Source organism: Sceloporus occidentalis, unplaced genomic scaffold, assembly GCF_023333645.1.
Source record: "Sceloporus occidentalis isolate IW3139 unplaced genomic scaffold, rSceOcc1.0.p SCAF_311, whole genome shotgun sequence".
In the NCBI taxonomy this organism is placed as follows: domain Eukaryota; kingdom Metazoa; phylum Chordata; class Lepidosauria; order Squamata; family Phrynosomatidae; genus Sceloporus; species Sceloporus occidentalis.
The window spans coordinates 564,909-585,859 of NW_028317291.1; the positions used below are offsets into that span (position 1 = coordinate 564,909).

General features: G+C 40.1%; 1 protein-coding gene across 1 annotated transcript; it reads left to right on the forward strand.

Moving 5' to 3' along the window:
* The first annotated feature begins 2,312 nt into the window (after positions 1 to 2,312).
* Positions 2,313 to 9,159, forward strand: LOC149274919 (calcyphosin-like protein). The gene is made up of 4 exons (XM_089505123.1): positions 2,313 to 2,449; positions 2,989 to 3,166; positions 7,958 to 8,167; positions 9,058 to 9,159. Exons 1-4 carry the CDS (start codon positions 2,313 to 2,315, stop codon positions 9,157 to 9,159), a joined length of 627 nt encoding a protein of 208 aa, XP_089361249.1.
* Positions 9,160 to 20,951: the final 11,792 nt, after the last annotated feature.

Here is a 20,951-nt window from a genome sequence, read left to right on the forward strand (position 1 = left end):
TTCCTGTGTAACAAGGGATCATAACACGAACTGTTGCTACCAACAACAAAACACAACAAAAAAGGCTTCTGGAGTTGAGTCATTCAGTCATATATTTCTAATATTATTTTAGGATTAAAAAGAACCTTATACCACTCATCAGGGTCAGATAGCTATTGTTTTTTTTTAATACAACTCCCGTGATTCACTGTAGATTTATAAGGGACATCAATTATTTAATTTTTAGAATTTACAATACAAGTCATTTAAATCATGTCCTAAAAAAATCATAGTAAACTTTATTTGTGAATGCAAGTGGCGAGATAACAACCTGAGGGTCCATGTCCTGGCGTGTTAGTAAGAAAAGAATAATAGTAAAAAAAACGGAAAACCTCAACCAATAAAAAGGAAACATTCCTAAACCTAAAATATTATTTTTTTTACTGTGGTTGCCAGTAGCAAAGGGCAAGGACCTAATATTAGTAGATGGAAAAAAATAAAAGGGAGAAAAGTGTTACGTCTCCAATTAGTGGAATTCAACCATGCTGCCCAAATATTAGGACGTGTTTAGCCATATTCAAAAAAATATGATTTTAATTGGCAATATACCGACTATAGAACATATGACAAAACATTCTCCTAACTTATCTCCATTGTCTAGCAGGAAACTGTGAAAGAAGTTTAAGGCAATGTCACCAAAAGTAATAGTGACCCTATTTCCCCTTAAACTTCTCCAACGTTCTGCAGAAAGAGGGGGATACATTTTAGAAATACAGTAAGTAGCAACTGAAACTTAGTCTCAATAGCTCCCTATTCCCAAGGTCACACATTAGGATTAGCACATGCTAAGAAAAGCTTAATTCTACTCCTTTCAAGAAAGGGGTGGCCTTTTAGCATAAATAGGTCCATTCATTAAAAATACCAAAGGCTGTGTGTTTTACGGTCCACGTGTAATTGCTCTAGACATATTAAGTTCACCTTACCTCGAACCAATTTTCTATCCTGGAATTCTCTGTCCTCCTCATTCCATCCTTACAAAAGCTGTTTTGAACCAACTTAAAGAAGGAGATAAGACACTGGGCACACAATGTGTAAATTGCATATTCTTATCTATAAACACAGTTACATTGTAATTTTATTTTTTATTTTTAGTACATACAACCTTATAAAGTAGAATTTGGGGAAACTGAAAGTAAAATATTGGCAATTCAGCAATTAGCAAAGTCAGAAATCTCTGGGTCTATGTATATCTGGCTGCTACCTATCTCCTGGCAGCACAGCCATGGGGTATATCCTAGTTTCCCGGTACTTTCTCCCTTCTTTCAGGATTTCAAATTTAGCCCTGCCAACAACCATCTGACACAGTGGCACAATAGCCTTCTAAACAGAATAACTTAAAAGGGGCAGGAGATTTAATATAATTAAGGAACAGAAATATCAAAAAATAAAAATCTGATTTAGCTATTTTTAATTGAAACTACAATTACTAGACACTGTGTTTGATGACAGATCTTTTAGATATAATAGTTTCTGGATACTAGCACCATCCTTTAAATACTAGAACATATTTGTGTATTATCTTCCTTATTTTAATTAAATAATGTCTATCGTAGACATTGGTACCTCGGTGACTTCTACTCAATAATTTGAGCCCTTCTTGGGTCTGGAAAGAATCAATAAGTGATAACACCACACTACTGTGCTATTAGTGCTTATGAGGACTGGCCCTAGACCAAATGGCACCCCAGGTACGAATACTCTCTGATCTGCCCCCATGTTTTCCATTTAAGAAATGTGTTTTTAATGCAATTATTGTGTATTAACACAATTTAATTTGTGCATCGCTCTTTAATCTAAACATTACTGTGACTTGATGGCTGATGAACTCCAAACATTTAGAAAATGGGGACATTGGGGAGGAAAGAGGCACACAAGGATTTGTGTTCCATTAATTTGACTGGCCTAGGTGCTGCTGTTACTATACAAATGTCTCATGAGGAAGACTATGTTCCTGAATAGTGCCACCTTGATTTAGTCACCACAGACAGATGGCTGGGGCTTAGATCGACCCTTGTGCTTATCAAAAAGCACTCTAGGGTTGTGGACAGTTTCCATTTGGTTTGCAAACTGACTCTGTTATACCCATTATTTGTTGATTTAGAGCTGTGCATTTCATTGGAGCTACATAAATAATAATCATAGCTATCAGGCTATCATCAATTACTGTGCTTAAACATTGTTACCTGTTCCACTTCCCATAACCTGAGTACAAAATCAGCAAGTTGCTTTTGCGTGTTCTCTACTCCCTTTGTCTTGTGTTGTAGCCAGAGAGCATGGCTGGAATATCTCAGCTGGAGAGAGACATGATGACCAAAGCTCGGCGCAAGTATCCACTCTGCCAGGACCCCGTGGAGAAGCTGAGGCTTCAGTGCCTTGCTAGAGGGGCATCTGGAATTAAAGGCCTGGGAAGGTAAGCAAAATAAGATGCAACATGGTCTATGTATCTGTGTAGAGTATTCAGGTATAGTCACCATGTGAGCTTTGCTTTCCTTTCCCCTATATTACTGTTGATGTTCAGTCTATTAAGTAACTGTTTTTGTGTTAAAAATGTAAGCAGAGAATAGTTTAATTTTTGTTTGTTGCCAAAGCTAATGAATGAGTAGTGAACAATCATTGATTCTGTTTTTTCCTTATGTGAGATGCACTGATAAACAGCAAATGCATACCTAAGTCAAGGCCAGGAAAATACGGCCATTGAATGAAGGTGCTGTATAAATAGATATTTAGCAGCTAGAGCTGAGCAAGCCAACTTTGGTACAGCATGATGCCAGGCTGAGCTAGAACCCTGAGCCCAGGAACATTGGCCATTTATGGAATTATAAAATGTACCTGGTGGTCTTAATTATTGATTTTTAAGCAACCTAGGGACAGTCACCTCTCACCCCTTTTTATTTTTTACAGTTTTTTTTCTCACATACTCCCATCTTTGAATTTTTTCTGCCCTCTCAGGGCTTTTAGAATCATGGATGATAACAGGAGTAACGGTCTGGACCTAGAGGAACTCTCCAAGGGTCTCCAGACATATGGATTATTCCTACAGCCCGAAGAGGTGCAGGAAATCTTCCAACGGTTTGACACAAATGGAAATGGTACTATTAACTTTGATGAGTTCCTGAACTCCGTTAGGGTAAGAGAAAATTATATGTTGTATGTGGAGTAAATAGCTTAATTTAAATGTATTATTGATAAGTGTTAACTGAATTCACACAGATCATAAGTGACCTAAGTGGACCAAATGAGAGCAGAACCTTCATACTTGAGAGAAATGGGATCAGTAACTTCAAAGTCACATTTAACCTTTATTACCATATTTGCTCGATTATAAGACGACCCCCCAAATCTGAATATTAATTTAGGAAAAAAAGAAAAAGCCTTAATATAAGACGACCCTATAGGAAAAAGGTTTTACCAGTAAATGTTAATTCATGTAAACTATTTTTTTTAATAAAAGCTATGATTGAGAAAAATATTTTGGTTTTATTTCCTTCTATTTTCCAACCTGCCCCCCCAGTTATGCACATCTGCCCCAGAAATGCCTTATACCCTCTATATGCCACTGTGCCCCATGATATGCCTTTTGACCCCCTATGTGCCACTCTGATAGATCATGGGATTTGGATTACCATGTATTAAACTGTGGCCGTCAAGGGTACCTAAGAAGGAGGAATAACATTACTTCCTTTTAACCTTTTGGGGTCTTAGGGCACGTTACTGCATTTGGAAAAAGTGGCTACAATGACCACTAGGATATAATAGTACATCCTATTTAAAACATTACAGGGCGTGCATCTTTTATGTTACCAGCTGGTTCCCAGTGCATGGATTTGCCACACAACCAAGGTAGTCTTGTTGTAACCAATGGGAGCTGGGCTAAGTCATGTTATCACTTTGATCACCAGTTTCAGGATATCCGGTTGGGTTAGGTTAGTTCGGTGGGTACAATGAATTGGGGGTTGAGGAAAGGAATTTAATGCTAGCTTTCTTCTTTTTCCCTGTTTGCACATATTTGAGGTTGTTGGCTCCTCATCAGTCTGGTTGCAGCTTGTTGTCCAGGGGTTAATTGGGAGGAGGTTTAATTGCACCTCCCCCAACACATTAATAAGGTTTTGGTAGCAGTATAAACTGCTTTGTGTGCCCACTATGTAGGAGGTGAGAGTAGGTTCTCACGCTATTGAGAGTGTGCCTTGACATGGCGGGTGAGCTTAATTTTACAGCAAGACAGGAGGCTTCATATTTTGCATAACCTTCTTTACTGAATAACCTCCAGCAGCAAAGGAGTTAACAACCATCATAAAAGAACCAATCAAAACAGACATAACTCTATATCAGTCCCAACATCTAGCAACTCCTCCTCTTTCTTTGCTGCTTGACCTCCAGGTGAGCAATTTCCAATTACAGTCTTTATCTTATTTTTTAAGATATTCATTATAAGTTATTATTGTTTTCTCATATATATTATATTCTTTTGGGTTAGGCCTTTTCCTTTGGTTTTTTCTATTCATACCGTTTTATTTCTGTTTAGCCTTTTATTTCATTACTATGGTGCTGTTTTCTTCTGCTAGGCCCTCCTTGTTTCATCAGCAATATCTTTCTGGTGACAAAGTCCGGGGAGTTCCGCCCCGTTATAAATCTCCGTTCCCTGAACACTCTAGTAGTTTACCGTCACTTCAAGATGGAGGGTATCCATCTTTTGCGGGATCTACTCCGCGAGAACGATTGGTTCAGGCGGTTGGATTTAAAAGACGCTTATCTGACGGTTCCGGTCCACTCAGAACACAGGAGGTATCTCCAGTTTCGTTGGAAGGACCTCCTCTGGCAATTTACCTGTCTCCCGTTCGGCCTCAGCTCAGCTCCGTGGTGCTTCACGAAGCTTCTGAAGCCGGTCATGGAGTTCATTCGCGCTCGCGGCGTTCGGTGCATCGTCTATCTGGACGATTTGCTCCTCATGGCTCCCGACAAAGACTCTCTCATTCGGGACACGACCCTGGCAGTCCGGCTATTGCAGGACCTCGGGTTTATCATCAACGAGACCAAGTCGGTCCTCGTCCCTACTCAGTCCATCCAGTTCCTTGTATTCAACGTGGATTCTGTTGCGGCAATGCTCCGCTTGCCACGGGACAAGGTTCTGGCTATCAAAAAGGAGATTCGGAAAATTCTTCGTTCTCCATCTGTCTCCCTCAGGTCACTGGCGCGTGTCGTAGGTCTTTTATCGGCCTCCATTCAGGCCATATTTCCCGGTCCCTTCAGAGGTTGAAGACTCGGCATCTTCGGGCGTCGGGTTCCTACGACCTTTTCGTTCCCCTTTCCGACGAGGCACGGCTGGAGCTTCGCTGGTGGCTCTCCCACATGGACGCCTGGAATGGCCGGGCCATTTTTGGCTCGGCTCCAGATCTCGTCCTAGAGTCGGACGCCAGCCTGCTTGGCTGGGGTGCGGTGTGCAACGACACGGCGACGGGGGGTCTCTGGTCAGACGACGAACGCGGTCTCCACATAAATTGTTTGGAACTCATAGCGGGTTCTTTTGCCGTCCGCAGCTTTACCAAGGCTGTCACTCATTGTTCCCTTGTCCTCCGCATGGACAATGTGTCCGCGGTTCGGTACATCAACCGGCTTGGAGGCACAAGGTCTCGACTCCTGACGGAGCTCACCAAAGAGCTCTATCAGTATTGTCTGGACAATCACCTGTCCATTCGGGCGGAGTACCTGCCCGCAAAGACAATTTAGTGGCGGATTGGTTTTCGCGCCATTGGAGGGATGCCAGCGACTGGGGTCTTCTTCGGGGGGTGTTTCTGTCCCTGGATCACTCCCGGGGTCCTTTTCACCTGGACCTCTTTGCCTCCAGGATGAACCGCCAGACGGAAGATTTCTTCAGCTGGCTTCCGGACCCTCTCTCCCTGGCGGCGGACGCCTTCCTCCAGTCCTGGCCCCCTCTGGGCGCTTATGCGTTTCCTCCTTTCTCCATGATTCTGCGCACGCTCCACTGCCTATCCAGGCAGGGGGTTACGGTTCTTGTGATCACTCCGTTTTGGAGGACTCAGCCGTGGTTCCCGTTGCTGCTGGAGTTGTCCTGCGAGGACCCTCTTCTCCTCCCCTCCTCTCCGGACCTGATCCTGGACCCGGAGGGGAACCCTCATCCCCTGATTCTTCAGGACCGCCTGGCACTAGTGGCTTGGCTGGTTTCAGGGGATCCTGGAATGTGCCGGGCCTATCGGCAGCGGCTAGGGAATTGCTTTGGGGCTCTTGGGCCCCTGGAACTCGGAAGTCCTATCTCCTGGCCTGGGGTGTGTGGTGTCGCTGGTGTTTGGAACACAATTTCGATCCCGTTACGGCTCCTGTAGTAGCTGTACTTAATTTTTTTGCGCACCTTTATTCTCAGGGTAAGTCTTACCGGTCCATGAATTTGTTCCGGTCGGCTATCTCTGCAGCCCACGTTCCCGTTGCTGGTCTAGGCGTCGGTAAGGATCCCTCTGTGTGTCGCCTCCTCCGAGGGATCCGTATTTCTCGTCCCCCTTCGGCGTGCTATTCCGCCTTTTGGGATGTCTCGAGAGTTCTAGACTTCCTTGAGGCATGGCCAGATAATTCCCGCTTGTCTTTACGTCAGCTTTCCGCTAAGACCGCTCTGTTGTTATGTCTGGTTTCCTTTCGTCGGGTTTCCGATGTCCGGGCTTTTGACGTGGACTCTTTTTCCTTTTCACCGGTCGGGGTTTCCGTCTCCGTTTCGCGTCGGACTAAGTCTAATTCGGTCTCTGTGTCGTACCCTTACTTCCCCGATAGACCTAGACTTAGCGTTGCTCAGTCTGTTAAGGCTTACCTTTGCGCGTCTCGTCCCTTCCGTAGCTCTTCCTCGGGTCCGCTATTTATTTCCTATGTCCGGCTGTTTCGTCCTGTTTCTTCTCCGACTTTGGCCAGGTGGATTAGATGGATCCTTGGCCTGGCTGGAGTTGAGCCTTCGTTTGGGGCTCATTCGGTTCGGGGTGCGGCCGCCTCGGCGGCTTTGTCTCTCGGGAGTTCTCTGTCCGATGTTCTTTCGGCTGCAGATTGGTCCCGGGAGTCCACTTTTCGTACCTTTTATTTTCGCCCTCAGCCGCATGCTTCCTGCGCTCTGTTGCGGCGTTAAAATTGCAAAATATGAAGCCTCCTGTCTTGCTGTAAAATTGGGGATTACTCTAGCCTTGGTGCAGTATTAATCTAAATTTTATTAAAGACAGGAGGCGAGTATTTTCCCCCCCTTTCTATGCCCTCCCTATTTGTTTTGGGGGGAATGTCTCGAGTTGTCCCTGCTCCGCTGTGTTTTACGGTTCTGTTGGGGATGTCTATTTTGTGCCTGGTATTGTCACTTTGCTTCTATTTTCCAGGCCGTTCTGCAACTCTTTGAGTATTCCGGATCCAAGGTCCTGTTTACCGGCGGATTTCCTGTTGGTTCTGCGGTTGCTGTTCCTATCTCCGGCTGTTCGGTGGCTTGCCCTTCCTGTTCGGCGTCACCGCAAAGAAAGAGGAGGAGTTGCTAGATGTTGGGACTGATATAGAGTCATGTCTGTTTTGATTGGTTCTTTTATGATGGTTGTTAACTCCTTTGCTGGAGGTTATTCAGTAAAGAAGGTTATGCAAAATACTCGCCTCCTGTCTTTAATAAAATTTAGATTAATACTGCACCAAGGCTAGATTAATCCCCAATTATGCTTTGGCCAATTCATAAAACCAAAACCTCTCATTTATATTATGTTTATATATTTGTTGCCAACTTTATTGGGGTGTGAAGCGCAGGCAGCCAATACACTGTATTTGCAGCATGCTCATGCCTGTTTGGTAGGCCTCGTATTACACATTTGTATTATTTGAGCCTGAGATTAGTTTAGCGTACTGACTTTTTTTCTTTTCACTGTCATTTATATATTTACACCCTTTATATGTCTTACAGCCCCCAATGTCAAATTGCCGAAGACAGGTCATACTGGATGCCTTCAGTAAAATGGACAGGACAGGAGATGGGGTGATCACCATTGAAGATCTCAAGGGCGTCTACAACCCTAAGTGTCACCAGAAATACAGGAACGGAGAGTGGAATGAGAAGCAGGTGTTCCAGAGTTTTCTGGACAACTTTGATTCATCCAATAACAAGGATGGGCAGGTGTGGAGCACTTTTTACAACTTCATTATTAGCCCAAGCAAATTTTCCTGAAAAAAACAGGGCATTTCTCTGATGCTATATGACTAGTCCCTGAGACAATTATATTGGGAACAATAGACAATGGAAAACTAGGTCCATTAGTTAACATTTTATCATAAAACATGAAAAGTTAAATAAAGTTTAAAAAAAAATATATATATGTAAAGCGAATATCAGCTTTATATAAAATAAATATAATGTAAAGCTAATTTCTAATCAATAATATTTGAACTACCCTTAGAGGTGCAAAACAGTGGTACTTTTCGTATAGTCTAATTCTTGGTATAGGACAATTCTGATTGTCCTTTTGTTGTCTACATTTCTATCCAAACGTCATAGAATAAATCAAATGATGCAACTATTTCATATAGCTGGGTTCATGGGCATAGGAACGGGAGGGGGACCGATAATGAAGACCCCCCCCCCAGGGCCGTAGGGGTTTCCTACGCCCATGGCTGGGTTATCAAAAAGGAAGGATTGCAAGGTAGTTAAAACTCTGCCTTGCTTTCCATATCTTGGCCCCTCTGTCTGTGTGAATGGTTTAGATACCTGAATGCTGTGCAAGCACAAGCCTTGCTTATCCCACATTCAGCAGAAAAGAAGCAACATCTTGGCAACTAAGAGAATCAAACGATGATACAACTCGCTAAAAGGTGCCTCCCCAGTACCCCGTGATCTTAAGGTTAAAAAAATATAAATAGAGAATTGAGCTGAATGGTTTGGCACCCCCTAGAACTGACATCTGTAGAGAACAAAAATCCGGCAGTGTACAAACCGCTTAATAACTGCCCTTCAGAACAAGTGTCCATTTTCTCCTTTTTTTAATATTCCCCCTTTATGTTTTCCTGCAGGTGACAGAGGAAGAATTCCTGAATTATTATAGCGGAGTCAGTGCCTCTATAGACAGTGATGCTTACTTTGTTGTCATGATGAAGAATGAGTGGAAGGTATAAGTCTCTGCTTAAACGAATTTAAGCTACACAGAGAAAAGAAATTTTGTAAACAAATCATACACTATAGTGTCCCTTACTGCCCTCAGCGGGTTTTCCTTTTGGAGTGTGTTCCTTAATATTAATAATGCTGTGCTTCTACTGGTTGTGACATGTTTATGCCAGTCTTTATAATCTAGGGATTATACATCAATTGAGAGAAACAAGTATCAGGCTAGAATACATTAATCTGGTGATATATGCAAGCATTTCCAGAGCCTTGGTATTTTTTCTAGTATATTTTTTTATGCCTTTTGCCAGCAAATAAGTACTGCTGTTCTCTAGAACCAAAGAAAATGTGCATTGTTTGATTTCTATTGCATTTATTGAAAACCAGTTATGATTTTAACCTGCGATCGATTCAGAGGTTTGACAATCTTGAAACTCTTGGAAACAGCTCTTTATGCAGAAATTATTCACTGGCACTTTTCATACAATCCATGATTACATCCACCTTAAAAAGCATATATTCTATTTATGTACACAATATGTTGATTTTTCTTAAAATGGAAATTATGTCTGTAATAAAAGTAGCTACCCTACATGAATATGTGTACTGTGTGTGTTTTTATAAAGAATCAATCTGTATGGACATATATGAATATGTAGATGTAGAACAATTTAAATGCTGCAAAGTTACGAGAACAAAAAGCTTCTAAATTAAGTTGCACAAGATCAGAAAATAACATGCTGGACTTCCGGGGCGGTATCAACAGAGCTCCTTGAGATTGCCTAATGATGCCCTCTTATACTAATATGCTGCAGCTATAGATAATTACATTGAAAAATCCCAACAGAAGACCACTCTCAAATCAAACCAATCTCCTGCTAAATCTCAATCTTCAAAGTACTTTAGCCCCTATTTCATGCGCAACTTCTGGAAATAAGACTCAAATAAGAATCAAAAGATGCGGTATCCCAACTACAGGAACAAGTTACTTACCGATCTGTAACAATACAGTATAGTCTTTGTTTTCCAAATTGCCCATCTTTTCCAACAATCTGAGGATTTAAACCTACCTGAATCGGTGAAACCATACCAGTTATTGAAAAATATTCAGCGTTGGCTTCCGAGAGCATTAGACCTTTACCAATCAAAAGATCACCCATTGAACAGGTACGTCTGATGGAACATAGGATTCACTCATGTTTAGGCTGAGGATAACATATCCCCCTTAATATTATATCTCCTACTGTTAGAAAAATGTTTATGTTAAAAATGCTTGTTATCAGAAATATTATTGCTGACAGGAACACAAAAACAGGAAACGTCCAGTCTATGAGATTATATATATATATATATATATATATATATATATATATATATATATATATATATATATATATATATATATATAGAGAGAGAGAGAGAGAGAAATATATATATTATGCTATCCTTGAAATTGCGCCAAAACGCCTAGAATATGCTTCTCTCGAAACTGTGCAAAAGGTCAAGTATATGCTTTTCTTGACGTTGTGCCAAGAGGCGTTAGCTGCTTGAAATAGACCAATCAGAATATATTACTAGGAATAGATATAGATGCTATATAAACCATTTACTATTAACATGTATTCAGACAACGCTTCGACTTATGTTTGTTGTGTGCCTTGTTTCGATTATGCGCATGATCTAAATAAAGAAATCTTTCTGAGGAGAATTCGACCATTAATTCAACCAACACCTACTGTGTATACACATGATAGATTATCATTTATTACATGGAATGTTAATCGTCTAAATTCCCCAAATAAAAGGAAAAGAGTCCTATATCAACTTAAAGCCCAAGTTATGTTCCTTCAGGAAACCCTTTGGCGTTCTGATACTAAAGGTACCCTTGAAGGTAAAGTCTAGAGGAGGTGTTTAACAATTTAATTTACAGCACCCTTTTCAATGATTCTGATAAACGGTTGTATTGCACTTCATTGGCTAAAATCTATGATTCTCCTGCGTCTTATGTGATTGTAGGTGGCAATTTCACTGTTGTGCTGGAATACACCTCACTCACACTCCCAGACCAGATGACAGGAAGGGTAGGCTTCCTACTCTCCCCTACTTGTACTTTTCAACCTATTCCCTCTGCCCCATCATTCTCTTTCTCTTCATTCGAAGTCCATGCTATCCGACTATTTCATCCCATCTCCATACGTATTGCTGTTATATACCGCCCCCTGGCCCGGCTAACATCTTTCTTGATCACTTCTCCTCATGGCTTCCTCTCTTCTGATATTTCTTCTGTTGTCCTTTGGGATTTCAACATCCCAGTTGACACCCCATTAAGTCCCATGGCTTCAAAATATTACCTCCTCTTTTGATCTCACACAACATATTAACTCCCCTCCTCATGATGATGGTCACACCCTGGACCTTATTTTTTCTAGCATGTGCTCTCTCACTAACCTTTCTAATTCCCCTTTTCCCCTCTCTGACTACCATTTCCTTTCCTGCTCTCTAACCTTGCCTCCTACTCACTCCCTTGCACCCCAACCCCACCTAACCAGAGACCTTAGCTCTATTAACCTTCAGAACTTCTCAATCAATTTACTCCCTCTCCTCTCTCCTGTCTCAAACATGACGTGCCCTAACAACGCTACCTCTGTCTCTAACTCCACTCTCACATCTGCTCTTAAGCATGTAGCATCAGTTTCTACTCGCTCCTCACGACATTTGTGCTTCCAACCCTGGCACACGACTGTAACCCGACACCTATGTCGATGTTCCCACACTGCTAAACGTAGTTGGCGAAAGTCTAATTCCATGTCTGACTTTCTGCACTATAAATTAATGCTACGTTCCTACAACTCTGCTCTCAACCTTGCTAAAGAAACCTATTTCACCTCCCTCGTCTCCTCCCTGTTCTCACAAACCTAAACGACTCTTTAATACTTTCAATTCCCTTCTTCGACCGATCCCTACTATCCTATCCACTAACCTTAATGCATCTGACTTTTCCACATACTTCAATGATAAATTTCAAACTGACATATCTGCACAGTCACCACCCTGCCCTCACCCTCCCTCTGACTACCCACGGACCTCTTCTCCCTTCACTACGTTAACTAATTTCTCTGCTGTCACTGAGGAGGATGTACATGCTCTTTTGTTTTTAACTCTTGTCCAACCACATGCCCCCTTGACCCGATCCCTTCCCATCTCACCCAGTCTCATTCATCTACCCTTGTCCCTACTCTAGCTCATATCTTCAACCACTCCCTCACTACTGGATCTGGCCCATCCTCCTTCAAGCATGCTACCATTGCTCCTATCTTGAAAAAGTCCTCCCTTGACCCGACTGATGTCTCCAATTACCGTCCCATCTCTCTACTTCCTTTCACCTCCAAGCTTCTTGAAAGAATTGTTTATACTCAATCCAGTTTCTGGATTCCAACTGCCTGCTTGACCCTCTTCAACCTGGTTTTCACCCTCGACACTCTACTGAGACCGCCCTTACTAAAGTTACAAATGACTTACTCACTGCTAAATCTAAGGGCCACTACTCCATGTTAATACTATTAGACCTTTCTGCTGCTTTTGACACTGTGGACTACCCTCTTCTCCTTCAAATGCTTCATGATCTCGGCCTCTGTGACACTGCTCTCTCCTGGTTCACTTCCTACCTCTCTGGTCGTACCTTCAGCGTCTCCGTCTCCAGTAACACTTCCCCCTCCCCTCCCTCTCTCAAGTGGGGTACCCCAAGGCTCTGTTCTAGGACCCCTTCTGTTCTCTCTTTACACTTCCTCGCTTGACAAACTGATCTCATTCTTTTAGACTGTAAGCTCGTTTAAGCAGGGCCCTCCTCAACATTTTTTCAGATTGATTGGATAAAAAAATGAATGTAAACTTTTCATTTATTTAAAATAATTTAATAAACAAACAGGATGTTAAAAACAAACAGCAGAATAAAAAAAAATTTGATAAAATGCATTTTTTTGTTTTTATTTCCCAACCTGCCCCCCCCCCAAGTTATGCACATTTGAGCCCAGGCTTGCCACACTGCCTCCCAGATATGCCACATACCCCCAGATATGCCACACTGCCTCCCAGATATGCCACTCCACCCTCCCCACATATGCCTTATACCCCCTGATATGCCACTCCATCTCTCCCAGATATGCCACTGTGCCCCCTGATATGCCTTATACCCAGATACGCCACATTGCCTCCCAGACATATGCCTTATATACCCTATATGCCTTATACTCCCAGATATGCCACACAACCCTAGATTTGGCACTCCGCCCTCCCCACATATGCCTTATATCCCCTATATGCCTTATACACCCTGATATGCCACTGTGCCCCCTGATATGCCTTATACCCCAGTATGCATTATACCCCCAGATATGTCACTCCGTCCTCCACAGGTATGCCTTATACCCCCCCAGATATCCCATAGTGCCCTCATAGATTCACAGACTCGTTCACATCACAATGACACAATACTTTTATAAATACAGGATTAATCTTCACTGCCCCCAGGATTTAGATTCCCCTTAGTTTACCCCCTTTACCTCTTACTGCACCAAGTTAACCTTATTAAACTGCCCCTAAATTAACCCTAAAGACCCCATCAAGCACAACTGCCCCTAAGTTAACCCTAAACACCCCATTAACCCACACCTCCCCTAACTTTCAGCAGCCCAAATATAAATTTTATACTCACAGTTAGATGAGTGTCTTAGCCATGTGGATGCTATAGGAAATGGGCAGGGCCAATTGTCAGTGTGACAGCAGGGAGGGAGTGGGAGAAAGAAAGGGGCGGGGTCAGTCATCAGAGTGTCGGTGACTGCAGGGAAGGACTGTAAGTAGTAACTGCTGCTGTGAGTCATACTGAATGAAGGATTATAAAACGATTCTTCAGAGCATTTTCATTATCGATTTTATCGATTAGTTATTGCAGCCCTACTTTCAACTTTGTGGGAACAGTTTAGGGGAGGCCCTTTTCTATTCCATCATGACTGTGCCCCAATGCAGAAAGCAAAGCCCATAAGGACATGGTTGGAAGAGTTTGGTGTGGAAGAAATATTTATTCTATAATGCATTGTATGAAAAGCATCTGCGTCAAAATTGGCTTATTCAAAATTGATGTCTCCTATAGGGGAAATAAAACTAAATTGAGACTTAATTGCAGCAGCTAGAAAATCAATTCTCCATCAATGCATCCATGAGGATCCACCTACACTATTCCTGCTACATTCCAAATAATTTGTCACGCAGATGATTTGCTTGGGGCTAGCTTTAACAAAAATACAAAACCAAAAAGTTCTTCTTATTAATAACCATGATGACCCTCAAAGAGGGAACTTTATATTATATTTATCTTTCAATATACATCAAGGTATTCAGCAAGTTTAACCTTAAATAGGGCACAAATCACCATTGTCTCACCTACTTAAATGGATATTTCCTGCTTGCGGTTTTTTATATCGGTTCCAACACCTATAACCGAGACTGCTTCAGAACAAGGGTTAATAAGGTTTAAGTTTAATAACTGATACTGGGTTGCTCATAACAAACCTTTTTCTATGGTTTATTGTCACTTTATTATAGTGAATTTCCTGTCTTTGACGACGATCCATGATAACTGTGAAAACATGGGTTTCAATTATTTTGGTGGTTGCAGACTCATCTACACAGGAAAGAGAAAAGAGAGGAGAAGGGTTTACATTCTATTTCAGTTTTACTGATCCTCACTGTTCATTTTTTTTATGAATTTTAGTAAAAAGTATTTAAAAGTAAATAAAATACCACTTTTAAATTTCCTGTATGTGGGTACTTTTCTTGATATGTGAGTAAAAAAAAAAATGTGTGAAAGAAACACATTAACTGCTGTTCCCTCAAGAGGTAAGTAGATATAGGCAGCAAGAGTAGGGTAACTTTGGCCACGTTTTCCCTGAACAAATAATTGTCACATATTGGTTACCTGTAGTGTGCTTTAGAAACTTTTTTACCGCGTCTCTGCCTTTTGGCTAAGATCAAGTGAGTACATATGGCAGGGGAAAGCTTAATCCTTAATCAAGCCTTAATGCAGAAACGGTCTGAAGGCCCAAAGTGTTTTATACCGAGATTAGTCCAGTATCTGGGTGCACACAACTTTCTCTGCACACTTGCACATCTGGACCTTCCCCACATTTGTTTTTTTCCCCTTTTACAAGTCCCAGCTTTCTTAAGCTAAAAGGCTGAGCCCTTGAGCAGCGCTTTTTTTTGCTACGCCTTCTCTTAGATGACTTTCCAATAGACTTTACCCTTGCATTTGTCAGATATTTTATGATAGAAAACATGTATTCCATATATTCTGTACTTTACATGAACACAAAATGGAGTCAGAGCCATTTTATTTTACTTAATCATGTAGTGATGATTTTTTTTTTTTTTGTCCTTGTTCTTTCTATAATTGAGAACAAAGAAGTATTCATGTATAGAGATGTTTCAGTATGTATGATACAATTAATGTTATCTTCCATGAGAAAGTTAAGGAGTAGACGCTGCATATCTTTAGAAATGTAACTTGGAATGGGGGATACGTCGTAAGACTACCATGGCCTGAGTTACTATCTAGGAGGTAACACCTGGCGATTAGGGTGACCAAGGATAAATTCCAAACACATATGTAATGGTTTTAAGTTAATTCTTAGACCAGAGCGTCTCTCACAGGTAAATTAAGAAATTACAACGGTGTAAATATGAGTAGAAATCCTAATTTTAATGGGTAAAACCCACCGTTATGATTGGAGAATTCCAATCAAGAGGTGGAGGCTATGATAATAAGCTCTGCTTTTAAGCTTATGTCTTGGATAATTTAAAAAAAAGAAGAAGGAAAAGGACGGACTTATTCACCAAATTTACCCCAGAGAATTGGAATCTTAAGATTCTGGCACCATATTTCACTCTTGGAGTTACTTTGAGTTCTAACCTATATAACTGGTAGAAAGTTATATTCTTTTCCACTTAATTTCTTGCCAATGAACCTGGATTAATTTCTACAAGGACCAGTTGGACAACAGCAACAAGTGGTGGTAAATATAATTGTTTTATTATTCTGAATAGAGATGAATTTTGTCTTCTTCATATAGAATTCCCTGTTTCTGGGAAATAATATATTGCATTATTGTATATGGCGGCTTGTGAGACTGCAGCTTATAACCCGTGATAATAACAATAATGAAAAGGTATTTTTAGCTATAGATGAAGTTTGACATTATTTGCATCTATTATGAATTTCATTAATACTCTTAGACACAATTAAATTATTTTTAATTTGTTATATTAGTTGAACTAATATTAGAGAGATAGTGATATTTTTATTACTGCCCTGATTATCATCAATTTTTGGTTGCTGAGTGGACTGGAAATTGTGTGTTAGACTCATAAAGTACTAATTCATATTGATAACTATCGATAATATATTGTATTTGAATTGATTCATTTTTGACATGTTTTAAGAACGTTGTGTTTTATATTATGCACTGTGTGACTCATACATAGATTTTATAAATTGTATTCACAATAAATAAATATTTTTGATTGACTATCGTGGCGATATCTATCTAATTTGAATTATAATTTTCGGCGATCTGAAAGAATTTAGGATCGGCGATAAAATATAGGGTATCTCCTTAAATTAATATTGTGGATGTGGTACTGCAATGTTTGGTAGCGTCGTTATTTTGTGTGTGTGACGAAATATTGGTTTTGCCTATTTTGTCTCATTAATATCCCTAACAATTGAACATACAAGAAAATCTGACCACCCCAGAGGTCTTTTGGCAGGGGAGGAAGGAAGGTGGTCGCTCCTGCCGCAAAGACCTAGGGGATCTGGTGGCTACTGTGGCCCTTATGGGCACTAGCACCACTTTTCACCCGTTTTATTTTTGTTTTCACGTGGAAATCAGGGCTTCAACAAAAAAACAAAAAAAAGATTTCTAACCTAATGGACAGAACTTTACAAGTGCTTTTTAGCGATATCTACAAATCGTGTCCCGGTCACCCTAATTTCCAACTAGGTTGTGTTTTAGATATATTTGGCTACGAAGGAGCCTTTTCTCATTTCACTACGAAAAGTAATCACCACTTTTGCTTTTGTAATCTTGATCTTCTGTACTGAATTTACAGAACCTGTACTAAAACAATCTTCAACCTCATTTTCCAAGTTTATCTCTTATTTATATTTTGGACCACTCTTAATTCTGCCATTCAGTAATTACACAGAACAGGCAAAATAGAAAATGGCTTTTCAAAAATAGTTTACAGTTTCTCACCTATGCTACCACCATTAAGTTTAAAAAAGTTTTTAAAAAAAAATCATAATCATAAAAAAGAATCATAAAATTCCATTATAACATTATACAGTATTTAAATAAGCTGCTAATAAATACTAGTAATACCAATGTATAATTTATATATAAAACTGGAAAGATTCAAAATTATTGTTATTCTACTCTGCTTTCTCAAACCATTCCATATTAAACTCACATTCACCAAACCGCTCCCCACACAGGAAATTCCAGCAAAACAATAAAACAAGGCAGCGTTCTCATACATTGCTTTCAAGGTAACACATTAAAACCTAACTAAACAAAATGTTTTATACTTGTGTGTTCAACCAGTTTGCTTTTAATATGATATGGGGAAGAGGGAACACTGCTCCCCTACTTCACAAGCAGCTGCATTGGCAGAAGCACCGTATAGGCAACGGCACAACACACATTCCTGCGCTCTCACTTCTTACTCACCTAGCAAGATTTCATTATTCAGGAATGAACCCTTCCAGCATTCATTCACCTTGCTAAGCAACCTTAGACTTTTGAGCACTTCATCTCCCTTGTATCACCATGCATTATAAAAGGCCGGCTCTTCTGCACCCATAAAGAAAGCCCAGCACAATACAAAATTATCAGAAGAATCTGATTTAGCTAAGCAAACACATGACCAGTTCTGTACGTGAAATATAAGTACTGTCTTTGATCGCGTTCTGAACAATATTAAAAATTTTACTTAAGGTTATATTTAACTAAGTGGTTAACTCAGGGCTTGCCAACAATAGTTGTTGGATTATGGCAGAATCAATTGTCACCATGTCCCTTTAATTTGATTTAGCCTGTAATTAACAGTAAGTGGTAACAGTAAGTGGTTTAGGGAAGCTGTTTCCTGATCTTCTGCCACTTGCAGTTTACTACGGAGTATACAAGTTCTCCTAGTCATTTATCCCACAGGCAAAGTTCAAAATGGGCAACACTAAGCAGCACTTATTTGGTAGAATTTCACTAAAAATTATATTAGATGGAGGGGGTGTCTGGTGAAAGCAGTATAAATATGCCATTACCCTCAACGTGAACACAGAACAAAAATGACACTACCCTATCCCAAAAAAATTGGAATACCAAATGCACCAGATTATTTTTTTTAACCCATAAACAAAGCCCATAGTAACTCAAAAGTTTCACAGTTAAAACCTTATATGGTTGATTACAATTTGAGGATAACCATTACGTACAGGCAGAATATGGGAACTAAACTGAAGATCTGTAGTTTGTGCCGGATCAGCTGACGTGGACTCAAGTCCATCACCTTTGGGTTTACCAGGCTTGTTGGAACAGGATGAGAGTTAAGCTTAAACAACCCACCTTCCATGACAGGGCCCAAATACACATCTTATTGCCCAATGCATGGGACAGGCAGGGCTGGACTTGCCCATCAGCCAACATCTAGTTTATGCCACAAATGAGGGATGCAAATGGGAAAACAAGCCAAATAATATTATTTTCGTTTGTCCAGTCTGTGTCCTCTTCAAACCACAACTAGACCCCAACACGAACTCAGCGGAAAATCAAAACATCCGTACAGCTGTAGTATTTTTTATGTAAGCGTATAAATGAATTCTTCGGATTTAGGGGATACCGTTGCTTTAAAAGATGTCACACCACCCCATCCCTACAGCTCAGTTTTTACATAAGAAAAAAAGACATATGCAGCTTTCCAATACATACCTAAAAGAGTTTCCAACATGCATTCATATTATACACTTTATTGTTCCTCTATAGCCCCTTCTCAATAATTAAAATATGCCAATATAAAAAAAGGATATTTTTAGACAGTGAATCAATCCATGTTAATCTATGGCGCATAACCCACAGAGATCAACTGGAGCTTTTACTTCTCATACGTCCAATTTTCCGTCCAACACACTGTTTTAGAGTGGTTTCCAGTTTCCGTACAACTTTTAGCCTTCCCCATAGTGGAAGCGGTTATAGCTGCATCTGTCAGACTCGTTACAAACTTGTTCGCCCCTCCTGGATTGTATCACTTTCTTTAAAGTGCTTAGTTAACAATCAGCATAAAACTTCATCAGCATGACCCTATACACCAAGAAATGCAAGAGGATTCCTTTCAGTTAATCCTAATACATGTACAATAATGCTAAAGGGAACACACTGAAGCAGCTTTAGTACATTAAGCTACAAAAGCAGCAGGGGATTCAGTCCCTTGTAAAAATGTGTGTGTTGATTAACACTCAATAGAAATCAAATTCTTTATACAAGGTTATCTGGATCTTAAAAAAGTAGTAATGGCTTCCAACGACAGGGTTTTAAAAGCATGTTTTAGAAGTGCGCAACAATAGTTTGTTGAAAACATAACTCCCGGAAATGGTTTCAAAATAAAACAAAATGTGTGCTTGTAAAAGCCCCCCAAAATGCAGATTTGTTTTTTCTTTCCATTTGTCTGGTTGTATCGCCTGCCTCTACCAATAAACAATGTCCACTATAAGCAGCATATCCTAAGATACGTAATGACATGAATAGTTCTGTTATTTTCGTAAAACACATCGCTCTCACAGCACGATCTGAAGAAACATAAACCCTGTGTATAATGTTATTGGTGCATGAAAACACAGAACATTCTTATAAACCTGTACCAGTGGATTCTACTAAAGCATAAACATCAAGAGATGAGGATTCAAATCTCAGCCCAAAAGGGGAAGGTTGTATCTATTGATGCATCAATGACAAATACCTGGACTTTAAGTCACAATTAGGGGAGATGAAAAGGCAAAAAAAAAAAAAAAAAAAGCCACAAAGCTCACATTGTTGCACAAAATGGGTAAAGAAACCCACATGCTTTTATAAAACCCATATTCATATTACCATTACTATTTTTTTTTATTTTTTTTAATTGCCACAGCTCTATTGGTTGAAACAAGAGCACATAAGGCAGAGGAGTAAGAATGTTGTGAATAGACCATACAAAAGGAAGCTATTATAATAGATAATTCCTCACAGTTGTCCCTTAAATATGTGTACAGAAAAAAAAAAAAAAACAAGAAATGTTTCACTTTATCATCACACAGATGCATATTATGCCAAAAATAAAAACAAAAAATATATATAATTTTAAGCACAACATTACACTTAGGAAAAAAAAAAATAAGAAAAGGAGACTGGTGAAGAACTACTTCAGTTTATAAGGAACAGGTTTCAGTCTTGAGAGGAAGAAGGTGACTCCTATATCAAGATCAACATAAAAGTTTATGTGGCTGGAATATTTATTTCAATGCAAAAGAGGCGTTGACTTAAATGGTGAAGGGATCCAAGAAAGACTTGAAGGTTCTGTACATTTTCAGGTATCACATGGCTCCAGCATGGGAATGGAATCAAAAAAATAAAAGCAACCAAGTGGAAGAGAACATTATTTACAAACTTTTTTTGGGGGGGGGACCAGGGGCTGTCAATAAACAAACTAATATTCCTGCTTATAAAACAGC